Source organism: Carassius auratus, unplaced genomic scaffold (genome assembly GCF_003368295.1).
Source record: "Carassius auratus strain Wakin unplaced genomic scaffold, ASM336829v1 scaf_tig00031655, whole genome shotgun sequence".
Classification (NCBI taxonomy): Eukaryota; Metazoa; Chordata; class Actinopteri; order Cypriniformes; family Cyprinidae; genus Carassius; species Carassius auratus.
Window position 1 is genome coordinate 36196 of NW_020525940.1, and position 19330 is coordinate 55525.

The following is a 19330-nucleotide window of genomic DNA, read 5'->3' on the forward strand; positions in this document are numbered from 1 at the left end:
CTTCTTGGCGAAGTCGACTTCCTGAAGCTCTGAACACACGGACCACACAGGTGACTGGCAAACCTCCAACGCTGCTTGGCTGCCGTCAGCTTTCTCCATTTCTCTCCCTCCTCTCCGTCTACTTCTGATCCTCAGACTGAGCCGGCGTTCGGCCCACCGTTCTGTCCTTAAAAAGCTTTCTTCCCCCCTTCGCTAATTTCGCGGGAGCTGCCATGTGAAATAATCCATTGTTTGACTCTTCAGAGGAGTCGGCCCTCCGCGGCACGGCAATTAGAGAAATGAAATCTAGACGGATGTATGTTTCCCTTTCTTCTTCCATGCGTTTTATTCCCCGTGTCGCCGCGGCGTGATTGATGCGCTCTGACGGCTCTGGCTGATATTTGATGTTGAAAGCGTGCTGGTGTTTAACGAGCACAGGGTGTTACTGTGGGTCATGTGACCCTGGAGCACACAAGCAGTCTTGAGTCTCTGGGGTATATTTGTAGCAATAGCCCAAAAATACATGGTATGGGTCAAAATTATCGATTTTTCTTTTATGCCGAAAAAGCATTAGGGTATTAAGTAAAGATCATGTTCCATGAAGATATTTTGTAAATTTCCTGCCTTAAATATATCAAAACTTCATATAAGATTAGTAATATGCATTGCTAAGAACTTCATTTGGACAACTTTAAAGATGATTTTCTCATTATTTAGATTTTTTTCGCACACTCAGATTTTCAAATAATTGTATCTTTACCAAATATTGTCCAATCCTAAAAACCATACATCAATGGAAAGCTTATTTATTCAGTTTTTCTCCACACTCTAATGTTTGACCTCTGTAATATACATGCGTACATGAATATGAATACTTTTATTCAGCAACGATGCATTAAATTGCTTTCCATCCATCAAAAAATCTTGAAAAATAAAATGCGTCAAAGTTTCCACAACAATATGGAGCACACATCATTTCAACGCTGAGGATCATCAGAAATTGTTCTTGAGCAGCAAATCAGCATTTATAAATAATTTCTGAAAGATCATGTGACACTGAAGACTGGAGTAATGATGCTGAAAATTCAGCTTTGCATCATAAGAATAAATTACAGTTTACAATATATTCAAATGCAAATCAGTGATTTTAAATTGTAAAACTATTTCACAATTTTACTGTATTTTTGATTAAATTAATACAGCCTTGGTGAGCAGAAGAGGTTTCAACATTATAAGAACCAAATAACAACCTATTCAGAACACCTTAGCAACCGCATAACACCACCCTGGCAACCATCCATAACATTCCAACATTGTGCCAGGAAGTTTTGTAGAGACTACTTTCTTCCCCCCACCTAAAGTCTTGTTCCTTAAACTAATAATCCAATTTTTGTTTTTGCTGTAACAGGATCTTTTTACTTTATTGCAGACGTGTCCATTTGAGTGTTTGAGCTCTAGCGCTGAGAGATGTTTTTGGCACTGATGTAAACGTAAGAGCACACTGCATGTCTCATATGATGAGCATTAGGAATTTTCCTTTCGTTCGTGCTGAATCATTCGCATCCCCCTTTTTTCATTCTGGAAATGTAGTCTTGGGTCTCTCCAGCGGTGCTCAGAACGTGTTCATGAGACACACATGACAGCGTTAAACGTGATATCCAAGGCTCTCGGGATACAAGCATCTGCTAAATGCCATAATTGTACGGGAAATTAATGTTCCCTGTCAGAGTTTCAGAACTGCCCAAGTCTGCTATCAAAAGTCAGAAATCGCATTATGAACACTTAAAAAGTTATCTCAAAAATGATCTCGCCTATAAAAGCTTCATACTCTCCAGCAGTGCTCAAAACATGTTCAGGAATCTCATTTCTCCTCAAAGGTAAAAAATGATCTCTCTTAAAAACGTACTTTTATTGTTTTTACAACTGTTTTCTCTATTCGTCTGCTTTCCCAAGGAAACATCTGCTGATACTTTAATGGTCTCCTTTATGTCTCCTGAGCAACTAAAGAGCAATACATTAAAGAGTTTATAGACTCACGAAGACCTTGACATTACGTATTGATGTTTTGACTTCACCGGTTTGCATTCTGTAATCTGCATTGATATCTATAGCTACAGCAATGTTACTTCATATGGAAGCTTGTTTCTGGCACAGAATGAAAAAATTCAAATTCAAATTTTTATCTCACAGTTCTGACTTTTTTCCCTCGCAGTTCTAAATTCAAATCACACAATTCTGATTTAGTTTTTCACAATTCTGAAAAAAAAGGGATTTAAACTTTTTTCCTTGCGATTCCAAATTTTAAATTATCTTTTTTTTATGCAATTATGGGTTAAAGTCTGTTACATTTAAACTGTAAGATGTGTGTTTAAAACTAAGATTTAAACACAATTCTGATATATAAAAAAGGTCAGCATTACGAGTTAAAATCTCACTCGACTTTTTTTCTCTGTATTCTTAGTTTTCATCTCGCATCTCGTTTATTGCGACTATTCTTTTTTTGTTGTTGTTGCAATTTAGAGTTAACATCTTGCAAATCCTGAGTTTATGTAAATCAAAACTGTTATATATAGACTCACAATTTTGAGAAAAAAAGTAAGAATTACACATTTTTATCTCTCAGTTCTGACTTTTTTTTCCCCCTCTATATTGTAGCTTTCATCTTGCACCCCGGTTATTTATTTATTTATTTATTTTTTTGCAATTCAGAATTTGTATCCTGCAATTTTGCCTTTTTTCCCCCAGTTTTGTTAAAAAAAAACATTTTTATGGTTAGGGTTAGGGTTAGGGTTAACCCTAACCCTAACCCTAACCCAGAAATTGAATCAGTTAAATTTGATGAAAATGTCGGCAGATTCAATTTCACTTCACTTGTAACATGGCAGATAATTTGTGAGCACCTCACCTTCATGCACACACACACACACACACACTCACACACACACACACACAGTGGGCCGTATTCAACATAAACTACATAAAACCAGTTCCTTTTTTCAGCAGCTGCAGTAATGATTGTGCTTCTTTAATAGCGTCCAGCGAGAGGGAACATTATTAGGGAATTACTCGCGCTCTCAACGCAAAGTGCTCGACATTCAACTGTGAATGAGGAGCTGTGTTTGTTCAAGTGAACTCCAGAGCACAATCAGGTTTTGCGAGATTGGAGGTACCGACTGGAGAGCAGCCAAGCTTTTGCAGGAGTTTCTCTTTTCTTCTGTGTGATATTTACTTTACAGCTATTCAGAGCAACCGACCGGGGCGAGACAGACAAGCACAGAAAATAAGCCTAAGTCCCTCTTTAACACATATTCTTCTCCAGTATTGACACAACGATGCGGTTCCAGTGAAGTCAGGTTCTTTAGTGGAGATGTTGAGCTAGAAAGGGTGGTTCACGTGAAGGGGAAAGGGGTGGACGTGGGGGCATGGCGTGACTCGTACTCTTTATTGCAGGATAGAGGACTGAGTTTGTCCTCTTTTATGGGAAATGATTGAATAAACATTGGCGGGTCATTCTTTTGTCGTGACTCACAGACATAGTTTCAAGCATGATAGGAATAATAGGGAAATGAAGCAGTTGTGTAATTTGACTGTGAATTCTTTTGGATCCACGCCACCGTGTTAAACAACGGCATGTACGGACAGGTAGAAAGTCGAATTACTTCCCCTCCTTTTGTGCGCCAGTCGCTATTGTGAAAACTGAGAGACCCAGAGATCGCTGATGCATCTGACACACATGTCGTGCTGTTTGGTAAATAACGAGGTTTAATTGTTTGGTTGGCCATTGAGAGACAGTTCACCCAAATACCTCAAACTTTGGACACCGTGTTGTTTGAAACATGTTTTCTGTGGATGCACCGTAATGATAATGAGATCTTAAAAGTATTTTATATTTCATGTCTCCTGAAGTCATACAATAGCTGCTTGGGTGGAACAGACTGTAATCTTGCCTTCAGCTGTAGATCTCAAATCTCATTACACTTCAATGAGTAATGACTATTTTAATTAGTTGTGGTCTGTTTCTCTCATACGACTATCAGGTTTCAACCAAGGTGAGGGTGTGTAGATGATGCCTGAATGTTCATTATTTGCTCACCCAAAAAAATTACACTTCTGTCATCAATCCTTCATCGTTGAATATTTCAAAACTGATCATTTCCATACAGTGAAACTGACCGAAAGTAAGAAAAACACCATGAAAATAGTGGATATGATTTGTTATGAAGTCCTACAATTGCTTTGTGTTCAAATTGCAGTTGTTATTTGAGCTCTGAAACCTCTCCGACTTCTCTTCAACACACAAAGCAGTCATATGACTTCAAGAGACTTAAAAGAACAAGTATAGAAAGAAATAGTCTTTTTTGGAGCTTGGCACCATTCATCGTATCACTTTCATTGAGTTGGTTACCCAGAAAGAGAACAATCCAGCAGGTGTGAGACAACAATTCAGCCATAAATGACACTTCTGTCGTAAGTTATTCACCGTAATGTCATCATAGGATATTTCGGGAAACCACAAACTGATCTTTTCTGTACAGTCACAAAAACTGCATTAAAGAACAGTGAAAATGCTTTATTGCAAGTGATCTGAAACCATGCAGCAGATTTGTGCCAGAAATGTAAGTTGCTTTTTGATTGTTTTACAGTGTTTTTAGTGCTACTTTCTCATTCACTTCCACTGTAAAGAAAAAGCAGCTAGAACATTTTGGCACCTAAAGGAGTCAAAAAATGACATAATTTATTCATTTTAAGAAATTTGGGAAATCTAGAAACTAATCTTTTCCATGCAGTGCCATGAAAACGGTCCACGTGACTTTTGTGCTTCATTTGTTCTCTTCTGAAACCATAAAATAGATCTGTGTCTAAAATATAAGGTGTTATTAATCTAAATGGCTCATTTGCATCTATTTGTCACACAAAACAATCATATGCCTTGATAAAACAGATAACGGATTACTTTTACAGTGCTTTTCACTGTATAGAAAGAGCAGCTTGAATATTTTGCATAACATTTACTGTATTTCTGAGTCTCCCAGAAGAAAGTAAACAAAAAAACACAAGGGTCTGTAAATGATGCCAAAATGTTAATTATTTGGCCAACTATCCATGTAAAGGAGTACAATTTGCCCCAAAAATGACAGTACTGTCATCATTTATTAACTCTAATGACATTTTAAGAAATTTTGGGAATCTACAAACTGATGTTTTCCATATAATAGAAGTAAACACTGATCAAAAATGACATTAAAAGTGCCATGAAACAGATCCACAAGACTTTCGTGCTTTATTTGCATGTACAATACAATAGATCTGTGTCTAAAATGTAAGATGTTACTAATCTAAAAGGCTCATTTGCATCTATTTGTCACACAAAACTGCTTTTTTTTCTGTCCCATTCACTTTCATTGCATAGAAAGAGCAGCTTGAACATTCCGTATAATATCTCTTTTTGAGTTTCTCAGACGAATTATATACTGTATCATACAGGTTTGCAACAATATGAGGGTGTGTGGATGATGCCAGAATGTTCATTTTTGAGTGAACTATCCCTTTAAAGCTGGTCAGAATCGAGCAGTAGGTGTATTAACTGCAATTTCTGTCTGATATTGTTCGGTAGGACACAGACAGAAACTGGAAGACCCCCCTAAACCGCCGCTCTTCTCCGAGCGCCTGAGCGAGTTAGAGCGTTTGCGCCAGACCACCATGAGAGTTGCCATGCAAACCCAGAGTCCCCGGCCGTCTCTCAACGCCACGCCGAACTCCTTCAACCCGCAGGGGCAAACTCAGATCTCAGGTAAACCGGCCACCAGCCGTGAGCTTTACTGGAGAATCGCTGTGGTTTATGTACAGTACAAACATCAGTGTTTGGAGAACAGGTAGGTTTATTTAAGAGGCCTGATTTGCTGAAGGTTAACCTGCGAAGATAAACGCCAGAATGATGCAAGAAATGGAGATTTCGACAGCGTCAATCAGATTTAAACAGGAGATACTGAGGCACGGGAATGAGGCATCATCTTTCTTTGGGACTGGCTGCTTACATCACCTTAAAGGGATAGTTCACCCAAAAAATGAAAACTCATTGTTTACTCACCCTCATTTTAATCTGAGTTTCTTTAATTTACTGGAACACAAATATGTTTTTGATGAAACTCTGTGCTTCTATTCATCGATCAAATGACGTCTTTGAAGGACAGAAAAGCATCAGTCCATTCGCTGCATTCAAGTCTTCAGAAATCCTATGATTGTTTAAGTGAGGAACAGACCCAAATCTGAGTCAGAACGGTGATGACCAGGTTCTGGCGAAGACTGATGAAGATTCCTCCTTTTTTTTTTTTGTTCCACGGAAAAAATAACAGCTTACGGGTTTGGACCGACATGAGAGTGAGTAAATAATGACAGATTTTCATTTCTGGGTGAGCTATTGCTTTAGTTCCATTACATTTGTCCAAATATTTTCATTAGTTCCTGCTTCACTTTTGGCAATTGGAGCATGGGCTTTTTTTTCTTTTTTCTCATATGCGCTCAGCTTTAAAGTTTGCATAATGTTTACCATTCCCTCTCGTGTCAGAGCAGACGCTGTGTTTACTAGAATACTGTAGAAAGCAAACAGGAAACCGTTCTTGGCTCTGAATGTGATTAAGCTATTTACATACCACAGCCTTTTATACAAGTCTGCTCGGTCTCGCTCTTTATTGTTATAAAAAGAAAGGTCACCCACTTTGTGTGCACAACAAATCTTTACATTTGGCTCACCAGGAAGGATACTTCTGAGATTGAATCTCAAAAACATAATTAACATAATAAAACATAATAATATATATATGCATCATATTTATTTATTATTATTTAGTTTTTTTTTTAAATGTACTTTAATTTAATTTCAGTGTGTGTGTGTGTGTGTGTGTGTGTGTATGTATATATATATATATATATATATATATATATAAAATGCAAAACATCTGAATTGTCTTAAAAATAGAATAAATTTTCTTTTAATTTGCAAAAACATAAAAATTCTGCAAAGCATAACTTTTTTCTTTTGCATAATTATTTTAATGACAATTAAAGACAACACACACTCTCGCTGTAATGCATCCTATTAATTTGTTTTTTTAATTAATAAAATGTTTTATTTACTTTAATTTCTATATATATATATATATATATATATATATATATATATAGAGAGAGAGAGAGAGAGAGAGAGAGAGAGAGAAATTAAAGTAAATAAAACTTTTATTAGTTAAAAAATAAAAAAAATTAATAGAATGCATTACAGCGAGAGTGTGTGTTGTGTGTAGTGTGTGTCATTAAAATAATGATATATATATATAAAAGATATAACAATGCTTTATGGTTATAAAAATAGAGTATTTGCAAAACAAAATTTTCTTTTGTTTTAATAGTGAAACATAACCTGTGTTCCGGACAGCTTTCAAAAGACTGACTCTTTTTTTTGTGTGTGTGTGGTGGTGTGTGATACCGCTCATTTTTGAGGTCACTGTTGTAAACATCACGGAGCTATAAAAGCACTGCTGTGGTCCCGAGAGAAGAGGCTCCAATCACACCCAAACACATCTTTGAGGATTCTGTCGTGCTGATGTTGACTGGAGTCGTCTCATTTGTCATGTTCACAGATCCACGGCAGACGCAGTCCTCTCCGCCCTGGTCCTACGAGCAGCCCTACACTCCTTACCTGAGCCAAATGACATCTCCATCCATCCACTCCACCACCCCGCTGTCCTCCACCCGCGCCACGGGCCTCCCCTCCATCAGCGACGTGCCAAGACGCCTCTCAGGTAAATTGACACCTTAAAGAAAGTCAAATCAACAGACAAGAGCTCTATTATCTCAAATGCGACAATCAATCTCAAACTGTGCTCGGATATGGCTCAGTATAAACTCAAATCCACCTTCTTTTTATGCCCAATGGCTAAAAGTTTGAAATGCTAATTATTTTTTAAATGTTTTTAAAAGAGGGTCTGTCTTAACAAGGCACAAATACAGTCAAATTGTGATATATTCCTATAATTTAAAAAATATTTTTAGCTAAATATTTACAGATGTAATTTATACTTGCTATGTAAAACTGAATTCTCAGCATCAGAAATCATTATAATATGCTGATTTGCTGCTCACTCATTTTCAATTATTATTACAACTCAATTATTAAAAATTGTTCTTATTATAACTAATGCTGATTATATTTTGTTCATGATTATTTAATCAATAACAACATTTATTTGAAATAGAAATATATATGTCTTAGTGATCATCTTTTAAAAACATGTTGTCTGTTTATATTTTTTCCAAGTTTTTTTATTTTTAATTGTCCTATTTTATTTTATTTTTTTATATTATTTACTTATTTTTCCTAAAGTTTAATTTTATTTTTTTGAGTCAAATCAAAATTGAAATCAAAAACTTTCAGGCTGTTTTAGCAACCATTTTTATTACCCAATCAATTAAAGATGAATCTGATTGTTATGCATTGAACATCCTGTTTCACTCAGACAGATGTGGGATTACAGAAGTAAAGTGTGTTTTTCACTTGTTGACTCCACATGAAATCACAACTGCGCAATAAAAGAGCGAGCTCCGAACAATAAAATTCTCCTCTGGCCCATATCGCTTTCTCTGCCACCCACTCATTTCAGAAATGTGGGAAATGGAGTGTCTCAACGTGCCTGTATTTACTTTCTTAGCTGATCGTGTTAGCCGTGAACATTTGTCCAAACACTCATTCGCTGAAGTTGAATCAAAGCATTTTTCCAGTGTTAACTTTCTGCTTTGTAAGCGTTTGATACGTCGCCCGTGGGCAAATGGCTTCCAAGCAATAGCACCTTTAAAAATAGAGAGCATTTGAAAGAATATCTGCCCTAACCCCCGTCCTCTCCAATAGAGTCTTTGAACTCAACTCTCTTTTGAAATGCCTTGAAAAGGAACAATAAAACAGACTAGAGTTTCTGACTCACGGACCTCACAAAGTAAACGGGTAGTTGCTGCATAACACGTCTATTGGATTTTATAATAGAATTATTTTGAATGCAGGGAAAGTGTATGTCATAACTTGTGTAACTGATCACTATTTCTTTATCTCTTTAATGTTATTTTATTCATACAGTTGTATTTTCCTTTTTATTTTAAATGATCATGCATTTTAAAAAATAGATTTCTAGAATATTGCAGATAGTATTTCACTTCATATGAGCTCAAAATATATATTGAACATTAATAGCAAATAATATATTTTAAATATTTAAATAAATTTATTTAATTTATTATTTTTTATTATTATTTTTTTGTCGTATAAGTAAATAAAATGAAATTATATATATATATATATATATATATATATATATATATATATATATATATATATATATATATATATATTTTTTTTTTTTTTATACACAAATGCATTTTTAAAATGCACAAATGTTGTACTAATAAATGTATGTAATGCAATAGCTAATAAATGAAAAGTAGTATAAATGAAATAATAAAAAAATCTAATATTAAAGAGATAAAATAAATAAATAGTTGCATACACACATTGCATGCACAATAATTTATATATTTCCTGCATAATCTTATGCATATTTTAAATCATACTAGATAATTTTAAATGACCTGTTGTAAACATTCAAATATTCCACATAGCATTTAAATTCACATGCATTCATAACGGTTGCATGAACAACAATTACAAGAGAATGTTGTTTAAAATAGTTTTAGATGGGGTTTTAAAAATAGTTTTAGATGGGCTTTCCAAAAGCAATTCTCATCAACTACCCAAAGCCCTAGAGTCCAAACCCAAGGAAGAGCTTGCTGTGACCGTGCCTTTATTAATGAAATAGGCACCAGATTGCAGTCCACCCGCCCTTTGGGGTTCGTTCTGAAACAAACACACAGTGTGGACGTTTTCTTTAATACACCTGTTTGACTCTCCGCCAGGTTGGTTTTTGAACTTTTTTTTTTCTTTCTCTTGGCTCCCCACCCTAACTGTTTTCTTTGAGCCTGGAGCGAATGTGAAAGTTTAAATGACTTCTTGGTGTGGCTGCTTTTTGAACCCCGGCCAGCTGCCTCGTTGGGTTTGATTAGTTTAGATTTCACCCCGCTTTCATCTTGGAGATGTCAGCCTTTGTTCTTTCCTCAAAGAGACACACGCTCGCTTGGTCCTAATGCCCCTGTTCTTCCTCGGAGCACCACTGAATGGCTCGAGAAGACACGCCCCAAATGCATCGCACCCTCTGCAGCTGCTTGCGTGGTTATTCTTCTCAAGCATGGGCTCGTGTTACACCTCTCAGCCAGAGACCTGGTGACTGATAACCACGCAGATGAAGGCATGCATAATATTATCTGGAGACACTGGAGAACTGTATAGAACTTTGATTTTTCCTTCCGTATGAAGTGTGTTTAAAAAGCATGTTTGTCGGACTCAATGATGGCATCAAGTCTGAATATCTCAGTACTTAGATGAATGCAAAAACACAGAATGCATAAACAAATCTAATATATACCTTGATGAAAAGTCATCTTCCAAATTAGTAAACTGATCTTCATCTAAGAATCTTCAAATAATATCATGGTACATATCCACAAAACATGGTTCTTTGGTATATACCATGGTTGCTTTGAAATATACCATAATGTGTTATGGTATAAAAAAAAAAAAAAAAGAAAAAAAAAAACATAAACCATGTTATTTTAATATGTTCCAAATAGAAACCTTTTGGAACACTTTAAATATTTACTGTTACTTTTGATCAATTTTAATGCATCCTTGGTGAATTAAAGTATTCATTTGATCTTACTGACCCCAAAACACCATGATGCATCTTTATAAGTGGCTTCTGTATCCCTTAATGTGCTCTTAAAGTAAGCAGGCAACCCTGAAGCAACCCGGGGTCAAAGGTCACAAGATCACACTGATGATAGGTCACAGCTTGAGCCATCATGCTCCTCTTGGTTTCTAGCCTTGAGCTTCAGCTACTAGACCACACCATCCCTGTAACACAAAGTGATTGATGTTGTATTAAGTTAAGCCAAAAATGGTTTGGCAAGAGCCGAAAGCATGATGGGTTCATTCTCGTGAATGTCTGCAGCGAGGAGCGATGTTTAATGGTGATTGAAGGTTGTATATGTGAATTTCTGTCATTGTTTTGGAAATGTGACTTGGGTCTCCTCTCTTCTGCACTGTCTCCCTGAAGTGTCTTCTTTGTTTGGTTGGAAATGTCAAGAGTTGATAATGGGGAGAGACAATCTGCTCATAATTGGCCACACATGTTCTGTAAAGTTTGCCGAACTGTCACTCATAAAGCAGCGCTCATGGACGACACGCGACCGCTCCGAAACCAGCAGACAACTGATGGGATTTATCATCATAAAACAGTACTTTACCTCAGCAACAGGGTTAGAGGAAGGATGAGATGTGATTAGATCAGAGACTTTGTTTGACGTGAAGGAAAGTAAAGGACCAATGGACAAGGAAAAGGTGAAACAGAAAGGAAAATAAACTTGGTTTATTTGAATTCAAAGAGAAAAGTAGTTTGGAAAATGGAAAGGTATGGAAAAACAGACAGAAAAAGATTTTAGTTTGGAGTAAGGGGAAATTGAAGTTGGGAAAAGTAATGAAACAAGAAATGGAAAGTAAAGCTTGTTTGATGTAAAGGAAAAGAGGGAAATAGAAATTTGAAAGAGGAAATGTATTCTGTTTTTTTTTTTAAGTAGAGAAAATGAAAAGGGGAAATTATATGGTAAGAAAATGGGAAATGGGAAGCAAAAGACTTCGGTTTGTTTGAAGTAAAGGAAGGAAAATGGTCAAATAACCTGGGAAATGGAAAGGAAAAGGAGTTTTAGTTTGTCTGAAGTAAAGGAAAGAAAAGAAAAGGGGAAATTATCAGGAAGGGGGAAAGTGTTTTAGTTAAATGGGAAATGGAAAGACAAGGAAAATCATTTTGGTTTGTTTGAAAAAAATGAAAAACATGGACTGGAAACAGAAAGAGTTTCATTGAAGTAACGTAATGGCAAAGGAAAGAAGAAATGGTAATTCAAAATCAGATGAAAGAAAATAGGAAATTAAAATGGGAAAGGTCTCCTGAAGGGGACGTGGAAAGGAAAAGAGTTTGTGTTTTTATGAAGTAAAGAAAAGTGGGAATGGAAAAAGGAGTAGTTACTTTTCTGTGAACTAAAGGAAATAAAATGGGTAACTGACTGAAATGGGAAAGGGGAAATAGAAAGGAAGAGAAAAGAGTTCGGGTTTGTCTGAAAGAAAGAAAAGGAAAAGAAAGGGGAAATGTGATGGAATGGAAAAGAGGAGAGGAGAGGAGTTAGGGATTGTTTGTTTATAGCCTTTAATTTAGCAGGCGGCTCCATTTGAAAAGCAGATCATGAAGAATACAGAGTGCAAAAATAGACAGATGTGGAGATGATAAGACGTTCCTCTGGGATTCTCTCTCCTGGGGATCTGGGAGTCACAGCCCATTAGTGGTTTATAATTTAAAAACATCTTGTGGTTCTAAGAGAGAAGATCGGCCCTTCTCTTTGGCTAATCGCAGACATGCCACCACATCTGAGACTGCTCATTATGCATCCTGTGGAAACGTTTTTTTCCTCTAAGCGTTTCCATGTGCGCTCGCAGTTTATTCCGACATTTCTCTTTGATATTCATATAAATGCAAGGATGCATGTGCTTGCACATGTGAGCGTGAACGCACACGACGCGTTTGCATACAAACCCCCAGACAACTTTCAGCAAACGCCGCTGAAGAAACAAACAGCCAGAAGCCAAACTCACAATCTTTCAGCAGCACGTCAGCGCCTTTTGACACTTCGTTTGCATACTGAACCCTTACGGCCCGGTGACATTTTTGCAGCATTAGTCTTCGTCTTGACCTTGAATCAACCCAAGTATTGTGTAATCCAGGTTGCAAATAAACATTTAATTCAGTTTATGTTTGCTAGAGTAATTAAACTGCTGACATGCAAGATGAGCCAGTCTCTCTTGTTGGTCGGTTAAAATTTATTGCAGTTTCCTTGATTAAAATTCCTCAGACTGAGCTTGTAAAGGGAATCGGTTCATGTGGAGTCACAAACGGCATCACTGAGCAACAATATGAACTTTTTTCTTGCACTTTGAAGTGTCATTCTGATGTTTTCATGACTTGGGATATTTCAAACACTGACTCGTATAATAACAAAGACAAAACTGTTTTCACTCTAATTAAATTGTTTGGGAGAGTCTCTTCGTATTTACTTCCAATTATTTTTTACATCCATTATTTGCACGAGAAATGCAGATAAAGTTGCATGCAATTTATAAAAGGGAGTTTTGTGTGGCAGGCTAGTTAAAGCTGTATGGAAATTAAGTTTGAAAGCGCCCTCTTCTGTCTGATTTAATGGTGTTCCTTTATTCATTTCAGTCTCAATTAATGTGGATGAAGCTACTATGAAACTCAAGTTACTCTTAATTTAAAGTAGTCCCAGAAAAGTCAAAGCATGCATCTAGTACAAAAACAATGTAGGGTGTCACAGACGAGTTAATGCATAAGTTGAAAAGAGTTGAAGAGAACCAGCAGCATTTGGCAAAACTACACAAAACTACAAAAAATATAATGGTATGAAACTTCCATTGACTGAAATAAACTAATGAATCAATGTTGAAATTTTGATTTATTTTAATGAACTGATTTGAAAGTTTTATGAAATGGGGCCCAAAAGTCTTACAATAAATTATGTAATATATTATGTAACTTTTTTTATGATTAAAAAATAGATACAAAGAAAATGTTGAATGCCAAAATTAAAATTTGTCAGATTCTGCACTTTTTCAACATGATAGATAAGTAAATAGCCCACAAAAAAAAAAAAAAAAAAAACATTTTATGGGTCAAACTTTTTCTTTTATACCAAAAAACATTAGGACATAAAGTAAAGATCATGTTCCATTGAAGATATTCAGTAAATATCCCACTGTAAATATATCAAAACTTAATTTTTGATTATTAGCATGCATTGCTAAGAACTTAATTTAAACTACAAATTTAAAAGATGATTTTCCTGATACTTTGATTGTTTTGCACCCTCAGATTCCAGATTTTCAAATAGTTGTATCACAACCAAATATTGTCCTATCATTAAATAAAACATACATCAATGGAAAGATTATTTATTCTGCTTTAAGAAAATGTATACATCTCAATTTTAAAAAATGGATGCACGAACATCAGATAAACATCAGATTAGACAATTTATTTATATAATCAGAGCATTTATCTCATACAAAAAACAATTTACATCATGTTGAACTGTAATAATCATTATGTTGTACCTTTTTAACCTAATTTTACTGATTGTTTTCGTACCATATAAATGCTCTGATTATATAACAGAAATTGTACTGAAAAGCAATTGAAAAAAAAATGCACAAAAAAGGCATGCTCAAACCTTTTTCTTGATTTTAATATCACTAAAAAAGCTGTTCTTTTCTCTCCACCAGGTACGTCGGATCTCAGTCCGTTCTCGGCCGACCCGCGGCAGTTTGAACGTCAATTTCCCGGTCTGTCCTCCCTCACAGACTCCCGTTTCCCCAGTCCCAGAATGCACTATCCCGCGACCTTCACATACACCCCTACACCGGTCACTTCGGGCATGTCTCTGGGCATGTCCACCACCAGCCATTACCACACCTACCTGCCTCCGCCGTACCCCGGATCCACCCAAAACCAAAGCGGGCCCTTCCAGACCAGCAGCACGCCGTACCTCTACTACGGCGCCTCGTCCGGGTCGTACCAGTTCTCTATGGTGCCAGGTGGAGATCGATCCCCCTCCAGGATGCTGCCGCCTTGCACTAGCGCATCCACCGGCAGCACACTCATCAACCCCAACCTGCCCAATCAGACGGACGGAGGCGATGCGGACGGCAGCCACAGCAGCTCGCCAACCGTTCTCAACTCCAGCGGGAGGATGGACGAGTCCGTTTGGAGACCATACTGAGACTGGTTGAACAAGACCTCAATGCAGCACTGTTAGCCTTAAAGACAAAGAGCGAGAGATAATTGCATGAAAGAATCGTTGGATTAGAAGCACAAACTCATTGGTACTCACTGGTACTCATTGGTACTCACTGGTACTCATTGGTACTCACTGGTACTCATTGGTACTCACTGGTACTCACTGGTACTCACTAGTAATCATTGGTAATCATTGGTACTCACTGGTACTCATTGGTACTCACTGGTACTCATTGGTACTCACTGGTACTCACTGGTACTCACTGGTAATCATTGGTAATCATTGGTACTCACTGGTACTCACTGGTACTCATTGGTACTCACTGGTACTCACTGGTACTCACTGGTACAATATTGAATGGTTGCAGTGTATTTTATGATATCATATAAAACAAATTACCCTTACTGGGAGTGATCTACGGCATTAAGGTGCGATCATATTAGCAATATTACAGAGCAATGGTAAATGAGGACGCATCTTTAGTCTAATTCATCTGACATTCCAGTTCATCGGTGACATTACATATAATGCAAGTCACTGAATTTAAAGGAATAGTTCAGCCAAAAAAAATTATACATTCACCTTCATGTTGTTCCAAACCTGTATGGCTTTCTTTCTTTAAAATTAAATATTTGGCACAATGCTAATGCTGCACATTTAGATTGACAAAAGTGTACTGTCACTGTCTTTCTCCCGAAAATTCTGGTGTTTGGGGGTTTTAAACTCCAAAAAGTACCAACAGATTGGTCTATGTGAGCTCATTCAATAGCTTTGTGCAAAGCAATGAGAAAATGATGCCAGAATGTTTATTTTTGGATGAACTATCCCTTTTTCTGTCCTTGAGTAAACTTTCATTGCAATAGGAATGCATCCACACTATTGGCGCAGAATATTTTTATACTAACTCGGTATGATTTAGCATTTCTTAACACTGAAAGCAATTGTTTGTTTGTTTTTTATTTATGCGTGCTAGAAGTCAGCTATTTGAAACAGTACTGGCTTATTCCCTCTGATTATTTTAATTTAAGAATGAAATGGTAACAAACAGTACTGATTCGAGAAGCAATAGAAGCCATATAAACTTTAAATTATGCAATGTGTTGAGAGGGACAAAATTTAAGGCATTTGAATATTATTTTTGGGACATCTATTAATAACTTAATGAAATATTTACTCGTTTTGTAATTTAAATGTTTTGTTATTTTTATTGTTATGTTAAAGCAACCAAAAAAAAAAATCCAATCATACGTCAGCAATGAAGGAAGGACATTTCATTGTAAGACTATATCCACAATTAAATGTTTGTGGATTGTTCTCAGTCAAAAATGTTAGACATTAATAAGCATTAAAACATCCAGAAATGTTTTAGACTGAGTACATCTGAGCAAGTAACAAAAAACGATCAATAAATGTACAAAGATATGTTACGAGAGTCGACGTGCTGCGCTCTCCACTTGTTTGATTTTGGTATCCGGTGTTTATCTAGTTAATTTATTTTAGATGTATTTTTTATTTAATGTTTTTCGGTGACTACAAGAATGACCAAACTCTTGCAGCAGTGGCCTAAACCTTTGCATCTCCAGATACAGACATGATCAAATCTCACGCATGCACTTGCAATAATAAAACTAACAGTTTCCGTCTCTTGTGCAGATATGAAACCAATACGATCGACAGCCTTTTGTTCTATAACTGGATTGTTAACTGCACTTTGTTGGTTAGTTAAACACTATGCAAACTTTACAACAACAATCAAACTCAGAAATGTCTCTTTGCTGTGTGCTAATGTTCTTGAGGTACAATATAATCAAGTACTTTGATATTAATGGCATGTTAGACGACAGAATCTTTGAGCTGCAAGACATTTTACTGAACGGACGAACAAATTGAGTGGCCCAAATTACACAAAGGATGTTTATCAGAAAAGTTCATCATCTCCATTTCTAGAATTTATTTATTGGTCAGCAATCCATAATGAGTTGGGATGACACTATCACTGACAAAGAGAACGATTTTGAAACAATTATATTTGTATTAATGCAATTTTCTTTACACTTTGTAATTGGCGTCTCTGAAGAATATTGTGTATGCTTTTGGATTCAACAACAAGTGGTACTTGATTTAATGTTTGTCCAAATGTAAATTAATAGGCTGCTGGCAGCGCCCTTCTGAAACAAACGTCACTTGTCTCTTTATTTCTATTTTTGTTTAGAACAAAGCACTTCTTCTTTTAAAGGGATGTAAAACAAAAAGCATAAATGGCAAAAACAAAAACGCAAATGAATGTTCGGGTTATATTTTACTCTAGAAGTTACATTTAGCATGAAGAAAATAAATTGAAATTTTTTTACAAATTTTTTTTTTTTTCAGGAAAAACTGCTTTAACGTGAAAAATTGTATTCCAAATTATAGCAAACTGGTAATGATAGTATAAATAATTTTTGATAAATGTAAATTTGTAGTAAATAATAATTGCAAATACCAAACATGGTCCTAAAAATATGTTTATTTTTTCCTTTTTGTGTGTGTGATGAAATATAACCTGAACAAGATCAGTTTTGAGAAAATTGGCCAAAATTAATTGCATCTCCATTTAAAATCAAAGGTCATGGCAGAAACAACTCATTTGAGCTTAAAACAAACCTGTATGTGTGTACCACCCACATTTGTCATTTCTTCTGTACAGTATTAAACTCCAATTCTTTGAGTCCGGTTACAATAACTACACTTACACTGCTGTTCTTAACTGCCCCACTATTTGATTTAGCCTTTTCTTTTACCGTGGTGTCTTCTAGTAGTAAGGAGAGCGTCTATGTTTACAGAATGTTTACAAAAAGCTGCAAGCAGGTAACTGCAAATGTAAAGAAAACCTCTGCACTGTTAACTTTGTATGAATCCGTGTTTAATTGCTTCGATATGCCTGATAACACGAGAACAGCATTGGTCTGTCTTAATCAAACATGTCACAGGGCCAAATATTTATATGCTTTTAGGCTATAGACCATGTTTTTCATTGACCCTTTTATATGTAGTACCCTTGCACGAGTCGGTTTTATGGTTCAATAGCAGAGATTCCTTCCATGAGGCTATTTATATTCATACTATACATTACAAAAAAGCATTGAGATTTCATTCTGTCATCATCACAGACACACAGAAAGTTTTGGGCTTCTTTGCAAATTTCATTTACAAGGTCAGATTAACACATGAAGAAAACCAAATGCTTCTGTGGCGTCTTTTGCGCTCCATTGTTCTCGTTTCTGAACTGTTAACTGAAGCGTTTCGTATTTGAAACCCTGAAAATCCTGCTATTGAAATATGCATCATTTTGATTGGACACAATCCTTGGTTTGTAAACAACAGGAGCATTACTTCCTTGCACATAATGTACAGATGTTTCAGTTTCGACAATCTTTCGTCCTGTTTCATCCATTGAGTTTGGGAAACTTTAACCTGTTTGTATGGGACTAACAATCCAGTAAAAAAATAAAATAAAATTGTGAGATTTTCAAGCATTTCTGACAATTGTATCATTTGTCTTTGAGAATAAAAATGCTTTTTGTTATAACTCATCGTTTTCTTTTTTTTTCCATTTCATTAATGTGGAAAATATGGTCATTACATTGTCCATATGTACCACTGTTAAAATAAGCAGTTTTACACAAACTGTAGATTTATTTTGAACCCCTTTTCAAGAATAAAAAGTCTTGCAATCGTGATTGACTTCATAAAAAAAAAAACCTCAAGAGCAGGTGCTTCCTAGAAAACGTGAACTTGTGTTGGAAGCACCAAGGGGAGCAAGAAAAACTACATTCACTGCTGTTTAACTGAGCTTTATTTAAATAAAAACCTCAGGCACTGCTGGTTTGACAGTCTGTATATATATATATATATATATATATATATATATATATATATATATATATATATATATATATATATATATATATATATGGCTGCACTGGAAAACTCCCACGACCAAAAAAAAGTTCTAATCATCAAGGAAGTACTTCATTACAACGTCTGTATCTAAATCACAGTTACTCAAACACGTTCACATTCTGTGACATTTAGAAATGTCATATGAAATTGGCATTCAGCAGCTAATAAATAAGCTGAACTGAGCTGAACTCAACAGAATTTACACCAAACTGAACTCAACCATATTGAACTAAACGGAACAGAAGGGATAAACCAAGCCGATCTCACTGCAATTCGTACATTTTTCACGAGGTGGCTTATTCGTACGAATTCGTACGACCACACGCGTATAAATTCATACGATTTTTGCCAAATCGTACGTATTTTACGAGTTGCACAATTCGTATGAATTTGTACG

The 19330-nt window shown here is 35.9% G+C and overlaps 1 protein-coding gene across 2 annotated transcripts in view; it reads left to right on the top strand.

Annotated features, from left to right (window-relative positions):
* LOC113080575 (runt-related transcription factor 2-like) overlaps positions 1 to 14973 on the top strand; it is a 35758-nt gene extending 20785 nt beyond the window's left edge. The window contains exons 4-6 of one of the 2 annotated variants that reach the window (XM_026252734.1): positions 5594 to 5770; positions 7614 to 7775; positions 14477 to 14973. In XM_026252734.1, the coding sequence (XP_026108519.1) occupies positions 5594 to 5770; positions 7614 to 7775; positions 14477 to 14973 (836 nt within the window). The remainder of the gene's footprint in view (positions 1 to 5593; positions 5771 to 7613; positions 7776 to 14476) is intronic. The other variant, XM_026252735.1, reaches the window with a different exon arrangement.
* The last annotated feature ends 4357 nt before the right edge of the window (positions 14974 to 19330 follow it).